Source organism: Tympanuchus pallidicinctus, unplaced genomic scaffold (assembly GCF_026119805.1).
Source record: "Tympanuchus pallidicinctus isolate F22 unplaced genomic scaffold, pur_lepc_1.0 scaffold8, whole genome shotgun sequence".
Lineage (NCBI taxonomy): Eukaryota > Metazoa > Chordata > Aves > Galliformes > Phasianidae > Tympanuchus > Tympanuchus pallidicinctus.
In genome coordinates this window covers 47,381,033-47,397,480 of record NW_026294802.1, presented here as the reverse complement: position 1 = coordinate 47,397,480, position 16,448 = coordinate 47,381,033, and the positions used below count along the sequence as shown (strand labels likewise).

At 51.8% G+C, this 16,448-nt stretch overlaps 3 protein-coding genes and 2 non-coding genes across 5 annotated transcripts; 1 reads left to right on the top strand and 4 right to left on the bottom strand.

Moving 5' to 3' along the window:
• Positions 1–1,213: 1,213 nt before the first annotated feature.
• Positions 1,214–9,207, bottom strand: ZMYND19 (zinc finger MYND-type containing 19). The gene is made up of 6 exons (XM_052667678.1): positions 9,072–9,207; positions 8,858–8,917; positions 7,909–8,015; positions 4,728–4,868; positions 3,808–3,988; positions 1,214–2,712 (listed from the first exon to the last, which is right to left on the bottom strand). Exons 1-6 carry the CDS (start codon positions 9,120–9,122, stop codon positions 2,569–2,571), a joined length of 684 nt encoding a protein of 227 aa, XP_052523638.1. The 5' UTR covers positions 9,123–9,207; the 3' UTR covers positions 1,214–2,568.
• Positions 9,208–9,493: 286 nt separating this feature from the next.
• STPG3 (sperm-tail PG-rich repeat containing 3) lies at positions 9,494–14,050 on the top strand. Its single transcript, XM_052667683.1, has 4 exons — positions 9,494–9,898; positions 10,015–10,100; positions 11,064–11,169; positions 13,121–14,050. Exons 1-4 carry the CDS (start codon positions 9,895–9,897, stop codon positions 13,249–13,251), a joined length of 327 nt encoding a protein of 108 aa, XP_052523643.1. The 5' UTR covers positions 9,494–9,894; the 3' UTR covers positions 13,252–14,050.
• Positions 13,963–16,430, bottom strand: RPL12 (ribosomal protein L12). The gene is made up of 7 exons (XM_052667679.1): positions 16,292–16,430; positions 16,133–16,206; positions 15,918–16,016; positions 15,322–15,403; positions 14,791–14,877; positions 14,162–14,274; positions 13,963–14,052 (listed from the first exon to the last, which is right to left on the bottom strand). The coding sequence occupies exons 1-7, from the start codon at positions 16,326–16,328 to the stop codon at positions 14,047–14,049; spliced, it is 498 nt and encodes a 165-aa protein (XP_052523639.1). The 5' UTR covers positions 16,329–16,430; the 3' UTR covers positions 13,963–14,046.
• On the bottom strand, positions 15,024–15,155 carry LOC128074118 (small nucleolar RNA SNORA65). Its single transcript, XR_008202985.1, has one exon. It is a non-coding gene; the product is annotated as a small nucleolar RNA SNORA65 (small nucleolar RNA).
• Positions 15,514–15,641, bottom strand: LOC128074119 (small nucleolar RNA SNORA65). Its single transcript, XR_008202986.1, has one exon. It is a non-coding gene; the product is annotated as a small nucleolar RNA SNORA65 (small nucleolar RNA).
• Positions 16,431–16,448: the final 18 nt, after the last annotated feature.

Here is a 16,448-nt window from a genome sequence, read left to right as displayed (position 1 = left end):
AACTTTAATCACTCCTGAAAGCACTTTAGACAGCTCTGTATATGGAAGCATTGCTGTGTGAACCCCCCAGCCCTCACAGTGAACAGATGCAGAGGATTCAATCTGTTCTGCCTGCTGGGGCCTTATCTCCCCATCAGATCTTCCCTTCACTGCACATTGTGTCTGCTGACTCTGGCAGTCTCTCTGCTCCTCATGGGTTTTAAAATCACTTGTCTGAGTTTTATGATTTGAGCATTCCTCAAATTCCATTTTCCTTTCTATTGTCCTCCCCTCCCCCCACCGTGTGCATCCAGCAGGGAACAGCCATATGACAGCAACACAGCCCATGACAAGGGCAAGATAGGAGGACTGCATGGGCCTGGGCCACTGCCTTCTGCTCCCAAACACTGCAACCATCAGATCCTCCAGCAACCTGGCAGGCATCATCACTCAAAGACACTGGGGTCCTCATAGCCACTTCTCTCCTCAGGCACGAAGGGTTTGGAGTCAACAGCTGCACACTAAGATTAGTAGCTGTCTTACTTCATCATTAATTGATGAATAGATTTGTAATAGATCTCCTAACCCAGCAGTCACCTTTCCCATCCCATTCAGCACCCCAGGCACCCATCCATCCTATTTTTGTTCCCTTTAGCATTTCACCTGTCCTTTATCTGCTGCTCAGGAGATATCTGCCCTTTGCCTCCTCATCAGCACCTCATTTGCAGTTTGTCTATTTCTCCTACAGATGAGCCACGACCACCTTCTCTGCTCAGTGCTGCAGAAGAGTTCAAATGCTCTAACACTGTACTTTGCTAATCACAATTAGTGGTTGTACAATTGAGTACCAGCAGGAGCAACACCAGCCCTTTAGAAGGGCAAGAAGGAGACAATATTTCTGCCCTTCTCAGATTACTGCCTTGGGTAAAAAAATATATGTATTCCTTACATTCCATTTTATATTAAAAAACTTACAATTCATTTAAAGCAATTAATTGTTTCCTTAAAAAAAATAATAAGGGAAGTTTGAACAGGTCCTGCTAAACCTCTTTGTGCCTAAGAGCATTTCAGGCAGCCTGAACAGAAAAGCTGAGGTACAAACCATGAGTTGCGCCTTCGAGATGTGCCCACCAAGAGAGCTTCCATCAGGAAGCTTCACAAGTTGTTATTCACCATGATGCCTGAAGAACAAAAACCCACCCAAGCAGTAATAATTAAGAACTAACCGAGCAGATATTAGAAACATAATATAATATTGGCGTCCACAGCAGGCTGTTGTCTGACAGATTGAGTACAAGCAAGACCAACATTCCAACAAGAAGTGGCAAAGTGAATTCCGATTCAAAAATGAATTTGACAGTTTTTATGTTTAAAAAAAAAAAAAAAAAATCTATTTCAAAAAGCATTCAGAGAAAGGCTCTGCTTTCAGAATTTAACAACTCACATTTTTTAGCTGCGAAGCAAGACTAACACCTGGTACTAAATCATGTAGTTCTTCAGGAAACTCAGCCATACACCTTTAAGGCAAAAGTGAGAAAGAAAAAAACTTTCAAGTTATACATGAGGAAACACCTGAAAAGAAAAAAAGCAGGCACGCACTCTGCACGTCAAATCCTTATTACTAAATAAAAAAACCTGATTCTTGGTTTGACACTTTTTCTTTAAATAAATAACTCAATCACCAAATATTAGGTCAGTTAGACATATCTGCACATCACAGTATTTGCTGTGCTCCCAGGGAAGCCACGATGGCAACCGCACCCCCAGGCAGCTGCCTACCTGAGCTTCCCTACAGCTACTTCTGTACAAGGGTTCTGAGACAAGAAAGCCAGCTCAGCTTTCTAAAAGCACTGCCTGCTTAACACACGGACTCCAGCAGTGCTCTGAAGGAAGCAGCACCACAGCCTGCCTGCTCACAGTAATCCCATGTGGTCCCACACTCTGTCCCAGCTCCTACTGGGTATGCACGTCCAACACCCTCGTGTGACTGTGCTCTGAAAGCACCCGGCAGGAACAGCAGAAAACTAGAGAGCACACAATGATTCATTCCAACCTTTACTGTGTTTGCCTTTTTTTTTTCTTTTTAAATATAACTTCCATGCAGAGTTCTCCAGAGCAAGTGCTGATGTCAGAGCCTCCTGGCCTTGGCACAGCCACAGACACTTCTAGCCACATGGGAGGAAAAGCTTTTGCTACATGACTTTTTTTTTTTTTTTTTTTTAAACTTTGAGGCCAACAATGTGTTCTCATCTGCACATTACAGGTAATGAGTCCTATCAAGAATTTCTAACAAAAACTGTACATGAGTTTACAAACGTATTAACATATAAATAATGAGAAGCTTCCTGCCTGGAGCCTCCACAGTAGTCTTTTTGCTTGAGAATATAATACTGGAAGGGTAGACCCAATCCCTTTCCACAGCACCAGTCAGAGCCGGCTTCGTCCAGTCAGCTGTTCTGCTCAAGCATCACAGGGTTTTTCTTCTTCAGTGCCTCTGGCTTCAATAAGCAGTCTGTCATTACTGTGCAAAAGCAAGAGTCCAATGCCTTTGAGAAGGAATCCTGCTGCTGAGAGGCCTGTGCCGCCCGGTCATCGCTCGGGTCCGAGCTCCTGCTGGAAGGTCCTTTTCTTCTCGCGACAGTGCTTCTTGTGCGCAGGCCAGTCCTTCTGCTGGCACTGCGACCCGCAGTACCTGGCCACCTGGCAGCGGCCGCAGATGTTGAATTCACGTAGCTAGGAGAAAGAAGGCGGCGTTAGCAAGCCTGTCCAGCACGAGACCTCTTCCATTCCCAGCGAGGTTCACAACCCGCCTCTCGCTCCTGCCTCAAGGCACATCCCAGCACCAGCGGCAGAATACCACAACGACTCGGAGCGACAGCATTTGTTTGATTTTGCAATTGTTCCTGCAGGGCTCAGTAGACTGAATTCTGACAGCTTTACACGTGTTCTCATACTGCTGCTGTTGTGCAAACATCTTTGATACAGACACAGCCAGCAGGGCTGCACACGCTGTCGCTGCTGGACAGTTATCCAGAAAGCTCTCAGGTGCAGACCCAAGCAGAAGGTAAAGCTCACCCTTTTCCAAATTAAGATGGTTTTTAAACTTCTTTACTTGCTCCTCAAAAAGACCAAAACGGAGCACTAGATGATTTTAGCCTGTTCAGCATTTATTATCACAAAAGAAAAGCCCTTATTCTTAGATAAAGACATCGGTCTGATGGAGATGCAGCCCTCAGATGCACCATTCTATACCTGCCTTCATCTGGACTATGCTGCTTCATCTGCCTACAGCAAAGAGCCACAGCTAGCTTTCCTGTTGGTTCAGCGCTGAATAAGCACCATGCAAGTCCACTCTCTTCACATGAAAGGACAAGCACGTAATCTTTTTTACTCCACTACTTTCAAAGCCTCAAAAGGCTTTCTCCATATCTGATAAAGAAGCCTCACATAGCTCCTTCACATTCTGGGTCACTGGAGAGCTGGAATGCTTCCACCTGTCTTTTTATGCACACTGCAGCCATTACACTCCTCCCAGCATACAGTTAGGTCACTTCTCGTCCCAATTCAATGCAACGTTCTCTCAAAATGTCAATTAAAATCTACATCCTTCCTCTATGAAGCCCTGATAAACACTTCCAAAGAAGTCTAAAGAGCATGAATCACATCAGAAAAAATCCATGATAAAGAACACCCAATTCAAAGAGAATTTCTGCCTTTAGCAACTGAATGCAGCCTGCAAAACTTGCTAGTTTTAGGAACAACCTTTCCCCTCCCCTACAGAAGCAGCCCAAGTCATCATCTGTTTCCTTCCAGCTCTTTCCAACACACCTGCTTTTCAATCATTGTGCATGGGGGGTAATGACATTCATAGTATGTGCATGAGTTCTCTTCCTCCTCCACAACATCCCCGTTAGCGTTGTAGTATCGTGTTACATTCAGTACAGGAAACTGCTCTTCTATAGGGTCTGTAGGGAGCTGTTGGATTGCCAGCCAATACAGACTTTGTTCCCTTTAAAAAAGCAAGTGCACATTTGTTAAAAAAGGCAGGTAAGGTTACCATTGCATTGAACCTGCTACACCTCAGACTACATACATTTCTCGCATACAGCATCCTTTTAGGGTTACTCTGGTGTAAATGCAAAAGAATGAAGCCTATGGGTCCCTCACAAAAAATGAACCTTCCTGCCCTCCCCCATCACAGGTGAAACAAGTCCAACCTGATGTAAGGATCTGATGCACTTTGAGTAACATCAGCGCAACGTGGCGTGTAGGAAGTTCCCAGTACCTGCAGTGAACACCCACAGCAGCTGTTCCCAGGAACTCGTTTTTAACCTAAATACATCATTCCAGATGTAAGCATCGCGCAGCCCCCGGCTTTTGCAGACCGTGTCAGAACTTCAGTGCCTGAGGATGAGAGCTACAAGCCTGCAAGAACTGCAGGCTGAACTCTGCCCCCAAATGCCACCGTTCAAGCAGAAGGGAACGCAGGTTTACTGCTTTACTGTGGTGACATCTGGCAGAGCAGAACCTCTACGTACTGCCACGGGGAGAGACTGACCCTCCATAGCACTGTCAGCACTAACTCTGGTCTTTCTCAGATGGGCAATCTGAAACAGTGATGCATAAACAGCCCGAAGTCAAACAAACAGGCTCAGCCAAGATGGACACCACTGAACAGAAGAGGTGAAACAACTGAAGATGTTGACAAGTACTATTCAATGGCATCTCCGTGCCAAATATCAACACACCTTTGTTTACTGGAGAGATCTTCAGCTTTAGGTTTCCACCCCCACGGGACGAGGCGCAGATTGTCGAGGCGGTTGTCCACGGTCACTGAATTCAGATGTACCACCTGGAATCCCGGGGCGATCCCTCCACGGTGCCTCTCCCTGCAGGAAACAAAACCAGCTCAGAGCTCAGCAACGAGCAACCTCCACAGCCCCAACTCTGCACTGAACCCAGAAGGCCTCCCAGCCTGCTGCCGTTGAAACAGAGATGATACAACTCAGGCTGCAGTGAATATTTCAGCTATATCAGCTCCCAGAAGACAGAGATCTGTTTCAGAAGCTCATTTCCATTATAAATTAGTGGACTCAGAAGACAATCCTAGCATATTTTAATTGCAAGAATATTGCAGAGAAACTTCCAGAAACCATCATTCCAGTTTCAGCAACAGCACCCATGTAATTATTAATATTATAGCTTGAAAGGAGCTAATATTGTTTTATTATTTTAGTAAGAGTTTCTATCAGACATGCTTATGTTCAAGTTTGGCACTGGCGTGAGTCAGTTTCTCATTTACTGAGGACGTCTCTTAAGCAACAGAGGACAGGGGTTTCACCACCAAAGAGGCGAATGTTTTTGACTAATTGTGAATAAGAGACAGCCTGCAATGCCTGCACAATTGACTAAGAGAAATTACTGAACACTGCTTGAACCCAAAGCAGGACAGCTGCATATTAACTCATGCCAGCCTTGATTTAGAGAAGAAAAGAAACCAAAAACAAGCTATGGAAAACAGCCTGCTGAAAGGCCCTGATGGAGGGAAAGCTGCTTTGGGAGTTGTTGAACACTGCAGGAGGGTCTGACAAGTGAAATGGGGAACCCTGAAGGCTGGAAGTGAGAACCATGGAGCTACATGGATACATACATGCATACAGATGAAGGCAGCCATTGATCAGATACCAAGAGGGAAGGAATTAAGGTTCATTAGACCGAGACCAGGACAAAGTGCCAACAAGGGAGATGAGATTGATATGGATGTGGGATCTGGGAGGAAGAAACAGAGGTGCAAAGTAAGAGCAAACAGGAGAGGAGGGAAGGAGGGAGACTGACCAAGAAACTTTTCTGAAACAGATAATGGGAGTTTAAAGAAAGGCTGAAGTTAGGGAACAAGAGGATTCCAAGAGCTTGTTAGGGGCATCAATAAGCCACGTCCTATGACCCCCCTACAAAGCCTCTATCTGCACCCATGACCCCAATAAGCTCCACTGCAGCTGTACCTCCTGCATCCCATAATACCCAGGGGCACATCCTGGTGCAGGGCATCCCAGAGCCACTTGAGCCAAAGGCTGCAGGAAGCTCCTCCTGAAGGAGCACTGCAGAAGTGTGTTATGATTCAGGCTGCAGCTCCCATGTGGCACTGCAGGTTGCTGCACACATTGGCAGGAGGGTTTTGGGGGGAGTGGGAAAAGGATCCCATCACCGCTGCAGCTTCGGCAGCCACCAGCTTTAAGGCCCTCACTGCATGAACAATGATTCCTGCTTAACTCAAACGAAAAAACATCTATCAGCCTTACTGCAGAAGCATCCAACACTGTATGCTAAACCAGAAGCACAGCATCAGGTTTATTCCTTCAGTGAGATTCTGGGGAAGAAGGGGACACACAGAAGGACGGGTGGAACTCCTGCACTCCTCCACATGCACTGACCCAAGCGCTCTGCTTTTCTTTCATGCAGGAAACACAGCTGTGATGGGTGCTGCCACTCATCTCCCTTACAGGGCCCCCGCAGTGCTCCCTGCTGCCAGAGCTCACGGGGGAAGGACCTTCAGCTCAACACACTGCAGGTTTCTTTTCAGAACAGCTGCAGCGCAAGGAGAGCAGAACGGTGTGCTGACAGCGGGGCCAGCACTACACAGCACCTGCAGCCAAGAGGCTTCCCAGAGATACAAGGAGACTCAGGCAGCAAGGCAAACAAAGCAGCCTCGTGGTAGCATGTAATTTAAGACCACAGCAAATCATGCCTTCAGAGGGATCAAACCAACTTTACAGAACAGCAGAAACGCTGAGTGCTTCCCAAAGAACCTGACTGCATCTCCAGACATGCAGATCTGCATTCAGGACAGCTCACAGCCTCCAAAAATCCCCATCACGCAGAACCTCGGGGGTTTGACACCAGCATACGGTGAAGTCACACGATTTGAGTTACCCAACTGAACGTTAGATTTGTTTCCTAAGAAGTCCAGCTAACGAGAGAGGCAATGGCTGAGCTGTGTGCAAAGCCCCACACCCATTGCCCCACACTGGAGCAATGCAAGCACTGCAGGTCCTGCTGTGAGGTGCACAGTGAGCAGGGGCTGACAGCCCGACTCACACCGTGCGGCGCAGCCAACTTGTGACTCACTTCCCAAGTTGTGTACTGTGAGATTAAACAATAACAGAAGCAGGTTAAAATCCATATTTAATGAGCAGATTGAAAATAATAGTAATAGTGCCTGGAGCTTTTCCTGACTCCCTCCTCTCATCCAGGCTCTGAGCTGGGAGAGAACCAGTAACTTCAAGCAATGAAGAAAGTACAGTGAGATCTTAGGCACTGTGACTTCTCATTACAGTTTATTGGACTGACCAGAAAGCATGTTTAATTTCTTAAAGACTTAAAAATAAATAACGATTCTCTCCAGCACATCCCATCTTTCCTCCAAATCCATGAAAAACACATTTGCAAAGTGCCTCTAACAACAGGTTGCTGGCAACCATGCACACTGGGCTCTGAGTCCTAATGGCAGCTACAAAGAATTTCAGGCAATGCTCCCTGCCTGTGGGGAGCAGACACAACAGTATAGGAAACAGCAGCACACCCTTCAGGCAGCGCTCCAGAAAGCCAAGCAAAATCCCTGAAGTTTCAGGCTATCAGATGTTCTGTCCACACTCTGCCACTTCTCACTTACCTGCTCATCACAGGACAGAAGCCCCAAGTGAAGTTTCAGTCATATTTCTCAGATTTAAGCAACACAATACTCACCTGTCACTACTTTCCATGCAAATGAAGTTATTGGAGCCTCAGCTATTTTGAGGCACAGTGCAAAACAGACCCAGGCCAGGACACAGCAGCACTGCTGTGCTGGGCTCTGGCTGAGGCTGGGACTCCCTGAGAGGCCCCAAATGCTGTGGGCAGCAGCAGCAGCCCCGGGCTCCATGGGATACCCACCAGAGCAGCTCATGCAGCAGGCGGCCAGATCCCCTTCCACGGTTTTTGTCAAAAGCATAAGCAAATATTTTAGCACCATTTCCATCAGCATCCACCTCCATGCGAGCCTGGAGAGAAGGGGAAGACTGTAAGAACAACGGGTGCTGAGCAGCAGAGCGTGAGCTGCAATGGGACAGCAGTGGTAAAGGCAGGCAGCCCTTCCCACGTGTCCGCAGGACGCTGAATTGACATGGAATCATGGTTCAAATCTCCAGCGCGACCGAGCCTCTACTTCTGCATCTTGGGTTGGGAGGAACCCCAAACCCCACCCGGATCAGTTTGCTTAGGGTCCATCCATGGCCTTGGGCACTCGGGGACGGGCACCCGCAGCTCTGGGCAGCGGCGCTGGGGCCTCACGGCCCTCTGAGAGAAGAGTTTCCTCCCCATCTGACCCAGATCTCCTCTCACCCCACCCCACAGTGGAAGTACCGAAGGCCCCTGCACCGCCCCGGCCCCACTCCCACAGCCGCTACCTCTCCTCGTAGGACGCGGCGCTGCACGTGGGCCCTCGCTATTGTCAGCAGGGCCGCACAGAGGGAACAACGCAGCGCCGGGAGCTCCGCGCGCAGCACAGCCCGGGCATCCCTCGGCCGTCCCAGCCCCAGGGGCGCGGGCAGTAACAGCAAACCTCGGGGTGCGACTCCGCTCAGGGGACGTTTCCGCACCCACGTGCGGAGGGAACACCTCTCAACTTTCCCCGCTCCGACAGGGGGAGCGCCGTTCCCGGCCGGCAGCGCGCAGGGGCGGCAGGTCGGCAGCGCGGCGCGGGGACGGCCGCGTGAAGGAGGACGGAGCTCCGGAGCGCTCCGGGCGGGGCGGGGTGCGGGGACGGGGCGCGGGGCCGCGGGCCCAGGAGGGGGGAGGAGCGGCTCCCGAGGGGTTCGATCCCGGGGGGCCGCGCGGCGCTCACCTCGAAGGAGAAGCTCTCCACCAGCGGGATGTCCTGCTCGTCGATCAGCGTGTATTTGGTCTGCAACACAGCACCGCGCTCAGCCGCCGCCCCGCGCCCGCCGTCCCGCGCTCCGCCCGCCGCCCGCTCCGTGCGGCCGAGCCCGGCCCGCGGCTCCCGGCCGCGCCCCCCCTCCCTCCGTCCGTCGGTCCGTCCGCTCCCCCGGAGCCCGCACCTTGCCGGCCACGCGGCCGAGCCGCACGATGCCCAGCTTGAAGTCCGTCATGGCCGGGCCGCGCCGGGCCCGCGCTCAGCGCCTCGGAGCCCGCGAGCGGGAGCCGCTGCCACGCGCCGCCGCCTCGCGCACACCCGGGGAGGGGGGCGGGGCGCCGCACCACCTCCCACCCGCCGCCCGCCGGCCAATAGCGGCCCGCGCCCTCGCCGCGTCGCTCTTACTACGCCGCCGGCGCGGCCAATGGCAGGGCGGCGCGGCGCGGAGTCACGTGGGAAAGGAGGGCGGGAGGAAGGTGGAAGGGGGCGCGCGCGGGCGCGGGTTCGGGCGCGGGAGGGGGCGGGGGGAAGGAGGAGCGGGCGGTGACGTCACGTTCGCGGGAAGCTTTGTGCCGCCTGCACTGGCGGGCGGGGAGGGGGCGGGGCGGCGTGGGAGCGGGCCTGAGCCTGAGCCTGGCGGGGCGCCGCGTTACACGTAATCAATAAACCGTAACGTGGCCGCGGTGGGGGCGCAGCGCCAGCCTCGAAGGCCGGCAGCGGCCCGGTCCCAGACCGGGGCGGGATGTCCAGGGGTTCTATAGGAACTGGAGCGGACGGACAGACGGACTCGCACAGCTCCGGGCTGCTGCGTTCCGGGAGCGCTCTCCGCCGCCCCTCCGCTTCCGCGCCTCGCAGGCGCTCCTGACGCGCTGTGCCGGCGCCGCTCCGCGCGCTTCGGCGTCGTTCCGTACCGCCGTGCTCCGACGGAGATCCGGCGCCGAAGGGCCGGTGCTGCTGCCGTCAAACTCCGCGCGTTCGGCCGTGAAGGCGTTGTCCAAATCGGAAACATGGGTAAATGGCGGACGGCGGTGCCCGCGCGGTCGCCTCCGGGAGCGCGGCACGGCACAGCCGCGTCCTGCGAAGCGCTCGGCCCCCCCTCTGTGCCACTTCCGTCCTTCCTCGTGCAGGTGCGGCACGCTGCAGAGGAAAGAAACCGTGGTGGCCGAACGCAGAGCCAGCGATCAGGAGGATGGAGTTCAAACACGGAGCTGATGTAGGTCGATACTGGCTGCGTCAGTTCCCTTCTAGGATGCCTGGGTGGGAAAAAATTTCTGGCAGAGGGGGACCAGATCGGCAGCTTCCCAGAGCTGCGGGGCTCCTGCTGGAGCTGTCCTAAGGCAGCAAGGGAAAGGTCATATCTTGACCCCAGGATAGTTGCCCTTATGCAAAATACGTTTTTTTTCTTCCCTCATTATTTCATGCACTGTCAAGTGAGGAGAGCCCACAGCGCACGCATGCAGGGATGCTGCGCAACACAGGGTGCTTCCAAACTCACCCCAGCAGGGGCTCTGCTAATGCCGAGGTTAGCAATCACTTTAAAGCTCTTTAAACTAAAATTGCTTCTGAAAGATGTGCTGCTCACCTCCGCCAGACTGCCTTCACTGTCAGCAACGCCAGCATTAGTGCAGCTTGGTGGTGGGATTGCTGCAAAACTCAGCTGGAAGGAGCCAGCTGACCACTGAGCACACAGCCAGCCTGGCCAATGGAGCTTCCCCAGGGCCCAGGAGGTCTCACCAACATTCCAGTCCCCACTGCAGTCTGGGGCCACTTGGAGACGTTTTTCCTTACACAACAACAAAATCCTGGTTTGGTGTTCTTGGAGAGGTGAGGAATGTGCTGGATCAAAAGCAAACCTCACTTGAGAAAGCACCAAGGCCATGCATCCTTGCTTGGAACCTCCAAGCTAGAGAATTAAAAATAACAAGTGCCTGGGATGACAGTCTTGTTTTATTCAGCTTTATTCCCTGATTCTCTCATTGTCTCAGAGAAAGGCCCTACAAACAGCTGAAGAGGGAAGCAGAAAGCAGGGGAGCTCCTGCAGCTGCTGACGAGGCTGCACAAGGTCTTGCAGACTGATAGTCAGAGTTGGAACGTGTGATATAAGCTGATGTCTGCTGCTGCTATTTGAAGTAACAGAAGCTAATTTTGTGTTCTGCCTTTCTCCATTTCACTGCAGCCCACATGCACTATCTGCAGCCCTCAGCTCACCGGAGCGATGTACCCACATTTCATCAGGCAGCAGCGGACCAGCCTGGATATTCTCAGAAACCGCAGACACATCGGTCAGCCCAAATCCCTCCTGCCCTCCCACACAGCCCAGCCTTCATCCAGAGATCCTGGCAGCTCCCTCATTGCTGCTGTACATTCGACTTCTGCCCCTGAGCCCAGCGTAAAATTACAGCACTGCTGCTATTTGAGCATCTCAGGTGGAAAAGGTCACAGAATGGCCAGGGTTGGAAGGGACCTCAAGGATCACAAAGCTCCAACCCCCTGCCACATGCAGGGCCACCAACCTCCACATTTCATAGCAGCCCAGGCTGCCCAGGGCCCCATCCAACCTGGCCTTGAACACCTCCAGGGATGGATGGGGCATCACAGCCTCTCTGGGCAGCTGTTCCAGCACCTCACCACTCTCTCTCTAAATAACTTCCCCCTGACATCCAACCTCAATCTTCCCTCCCTCAAACTTCAAACCATTTCCCCTTGTCCTGCTGTTATCTCCCCTTTCAAAGAGTTGATTCCCCTCCTGTTTGTAGGCTCCATTTAGATACTGAAAGACTGCACTGAGGTCACCCTCCAGCCTTCTTTTCTCCAGGCTGAACAAGCCCAGCTCCCTCAGCCTGCCTAAGGTCCACCCTTAGGAAGCTTTACCCATTTCCCCACTGGGCACAGCAACACAGAAGCAGAACAGGCACAAGGCCTTATCACAGCAGCAGCCTGATGTCAAATCATATGCAAACAGTTGATTTCCCCATGCTAACGTTATGTACATTTTATGCTTCACAAGCAGTATGGGATGCATTCCTAGTGCATGACTGCTGTGCACTCAGGCACTGTAGCCAAAAGCCACACTTCTGGCTTAAGCTGGAGCAGTTACAAAGATTTCATTTCTCCACATTGCTCTGCATCTAAGTAGCCTCAAACAACAGCTACTTAGGAATTGTGTGGTGCTTTGCATAGCGGGAATTGATGCTGCTTGCACTACTCCAGCAACCAACAGCCACAGCTCAGCACACACAGCACAGTAGCTGCCACCACATTTTCTCACCCTGAGCTTGGGCTGGAATTTATTTGGGGGCTTGACTTTTCCTCCATTATGCAGAGACTCCAAGTCACTCAGCACCAGGAGGATGATGCAGCTGCAGCCGATGCCCCAGCACAGCCAGCTCCCTCCTGCTGCTCTGGCTTTTTCCCAAAGGACTCAGATCCTGGTAAACAGTCAGAGCCCCATATGGTGATTTTGAGCAGCCCAGCTCAGGTATCCTCTACATTCATTGCCAGATGCACCAGTTTGCCACCATTTCCCACAGTTACAATACATACCACCATATACAGTCCTGTTTGCTGTAGAAGAGCTCCTCCAGAAAGTCTCTCTTGTGCTGTAAGTGCTGGATAACTGTGTTGCTTGCTGAAGTGAAAAGACAATTAAAAAAAATCAACTCATTGAGTACCATCACTGCATTTGTAGAGGAGGAAAGCACACCTTCCAAAAAGGTTCCTCCCCACCCCTGGGTGCTGGTGGGGTTGCAGTGAACTGCACTCATAACACCATTGTTAGCCAGGCTTAGCAACACCAGTGTCAGCTAAAGCATTCTTATCACCAGGATTATTCCACTTCAGTTTTGTGCAGCCTGAGAGATCACACAGCATCCTTGGTGCTGTGCCACCCCAAAGGAGAGCCCAGTCCCTGCTGGAGATGGAACAATGCTTCCCAGCAACTTCAAGAACATTGCTTTTACCCACATCCTGCAGCAGTACCTCAGTTAACAGCTGCACATTGCTTTCAGGTGTAAGCACCAAGCATCAAACCCTGTCTCATATAACTTGCATCAAACCTAAAACACAAAGCACCTCTTCATTAGAGGCTGGTTATGTTGTTGTAGCCGAGTTTGGAAGAGGTTCTTAACACTTGATCAGATAGCTTGGAGCAGCCTGCTAAGGTGGCACTTGATTTTTACAGCACCCAAAGGGAAGTACCAACACTACCAATACAAACTGCTTTTTTTATTTCAGAGACACCAGGACCTGGAGCATATGATGTAGACATGGGCTATCAAGCTTGCTTACCCAGCTCCCCCAGCATCACCATCCAAGGAGTCAGGAGGCCAAAGAGACACGAAACCGGGCCCTTTGCAACGCTCTGAGCCTGACTACAGAATTCCACCCCTAAATCAGGACTTGCTCCCCTTCAGTAATGAAAGACGCACAGGAGTTCACCTCAGTCTGAGTTGTCTGTATTTTTTCTAGTCACCAGAAAACCCCCATCTCCTCTGACTGAAGGCATGAGAAAAGCCTGAGCAAAGAACCTATACCAGAGAAACCCACACTGCCACCTAAGCCAGATGTTCCCACAGCTGGGCAAACAGGGCCAAGCTCCATCCCATCAGGTACAAATGCTGCAGACTTGAGGACAGACCTGGACATACAGCTCTATCCAGCATTTTATTTCTCTCAGTCCCATCAGAGCACATGCAGCTCCTCCCAGAGGCAGGCAGCCCAGTTATTTCCAAGCCTTGGCAGCTGCTGGGACACCACAGCAGCCCCGGCTGTACTGACCTGGGGAAGCTGACCTCCTACAGAAGCACTTACCCCAGTGAAGGGCAGTCAGAGCCGTGTGCACATCTGGCATTGACAAGAGCTCACAGAAAGCTCTCCACAGAAGTCAGAGGTGTTTGCCCTCTGCACATGGGACATGCACATACTTCTCTAAGCTCTGCATCACTGCAAGCAATCATCATGAGAATCCATCTTTAACATCTGGATAGGAACCATCACCTTGGTACTTCTGCACAGGGCAGGCAGAGCCCACTTACACAGAACTGGACAAGGACAAAAATATAAATCAGTGACACTGCTTACAGACAGCCTGGTGTTTTATTAAGTATTTAAGGTGTTACAGAAGATGTAAGAACCTTCATATGGAAACTCCTTTTCCACACTTAGCTCTGTTGAGAGAAAAAAAATACAGCTCATTAATAGAGAGCATTAGTAGAGCTCATTAGTAGAGAGTAAATAGTTTAATTACAGCAGTTTCAGTTAGAGATGGATACTTACAGCTGGGCACTCAATTGCACCACTATTGATGTCATCAATGATATCATGTGGGTGCCTGCCATCAATGCTGCAGCCCACAGACTGAGCAGTTCCAAGAATCTCCTTAATTGTCCCTGCAGTTGGAAAACATAGCTTTAGCACAGAAAAAAAACGGAAGAACCATTACATAGCCCAATTCCTAAATGCCTCAGCCCTCCCATGCCAGCTACCTGGTGGTCTGCAGGCTGCAGCCACCTGGTTTAGAAGGGGCAGCACACAACCTAAGCCAGCTAGAGGGTACTGCTCACAGAAAGCTCCAGAAAGCACTGTGTCTGCTACACACTCAGTGCCTAGGCTGCTACTCAGCCCCATATTATGACAGTAGGTACTACAGGCAGGTCAGGATCCCTGAGTTAAGCCCTACCATGCACTCAGACCTTGCAGCTGGCACTGCCAGGCAGTGCGATGCTGGCTCCTGGCAGCACCAGGTTGTTCGTGTGTTGCTACAGCCACCTGCTCAGTGTCAGCACATACAAGCTGTAGGAACTTCACCACACCAGTTATTAGATTGTCCCAAGGATCAGCCAAGAGCCTGAGCCACTCAGATCACACAGCAAGACTCAGTCCCACCCCTTAAGGTCAGTACTTACCAGACAGCTCTCGAGCCAGAGACCTGTGCCTCATCTGCCGAGCGATGTTCACTATCTCATCAAAGCTGACACTGCCACTGTGCTTTACTGTGAAGCAAAACAACAGCACCAGTAAGCTCACTGAAGCACAGTGCACTTCCAGCTTCCCATGCTCCAACAGAAAAATGCCACTCCTGGCACTCAGATCACAGAGAGCAGTGAGGTTACAGCTACACTGGGGCTGTGATCAGTGCTGCTGTTCCCAGCCTTCGGCACAGAGCTACCCATAAGAAAAAGAATAACTCTGTTTCCTAGGTTGGCATTTTCTCTCAGCTCACCTCTGGACTATACAAGTCACTGCATTACAAGACAGGTACAGTGGCGGGTGGCTGTTCTGCTCACTTTGAATATGTATGCACTGTCTGTGTGCTACACTTCAGGAAATCCTGCTGCCCCAGAAGCCCCCTGCCAGTTTATGCTAAGCAGCCATGAGGTACATGTTCTTTTTCAGTACTAAATTACATTGAGAACCAAAGGTGGAACAACACTTACTGTTTTTCTGCTTCTTCCTGTCACGGGGGGGCTCCTTCAGAGCTTTGATAATCAGAGCAGAGGCAGAAGGAACCACTTCTATCTAAATAAGAAGAGATTCATTCTTTTCCACAGCACCCAAGCATGCAGATAACACAAAGCCTGGACTTAGTTTTCTGTTCCCCATTACATGCCTCCTCCTGAAGCACAGGACTTTGTTCCCAGCCTTTCGGCACAGGACTCCCCACAGCCAGAAGAGCACTGCTTCCTGGGCTGGGGCTGCTCTCAGCTCACCACTGGAATATACTAGCCACTGAATTCAAGGCAGGTATAGTGGCAGGTGGCTGCAGACCGGCTCCGAAGGGCTTCATTCAGACCCCCATGCCCCCTTGTTTTCCAGCCCCACACTTCACACACACTGCACTCAGAAGAATCGGGCACTTCCTATCCAGGTCTTCCCAGAAGACCCCACACCAAGTGTGGCACTCATTTTATCCACCTCGGAAGGATGAAGGGCTGAGTCGACCCTGCCGGGATCGGCTGCTGTGGTTGCGGCAAGCAGCGCCTGCTGCGCCCAGTGCTTGCACCACAGCGCGATCCCTCGTGGCGTTCAGTACCTGCGCTTGCCTGTTCTGGATGGTGAGCTTCACCGTGATCCTCAGCCCCTTCCAGTCCCCCGTAGCCTTGGCGATGTCATCACCGACCTTTTTGGGAGACTGAGAACAACCCACGTATTACAATCAGAAAAACCTCGCATGAATGAAGGCAAAGAGCCACGCACCGCACCGGGACCGGCCCTGCACCCCCCGCCCGACCCCGCAGCCCCACGTACCAACCCGAGCGGTCCGATCTTGGGGGCCAGGGCGGAAGTGGCGCCGACCTCCCCGCCGGTGCAGCGCAGATACACTACGGACACAGCAACGCTCAGTCAGCTCCACACCGCCATCCCCGCTCCCCCAGCGCCCCGCCGTCCCCCCAGCCCAACACGTACCGACTTTCACCTCGGTCGGATCGAACTTGGGCGGCATGGCGGCGGCGGGCGGCGCGGATGACGGCGGATCCTAAAAACCACGGCCTAGCCGGTGGTGGAAAGGCAGTAGGCGGTGCGCGGGAAATATATATTGGCACCGAGATCTCGCGAGAGCTTG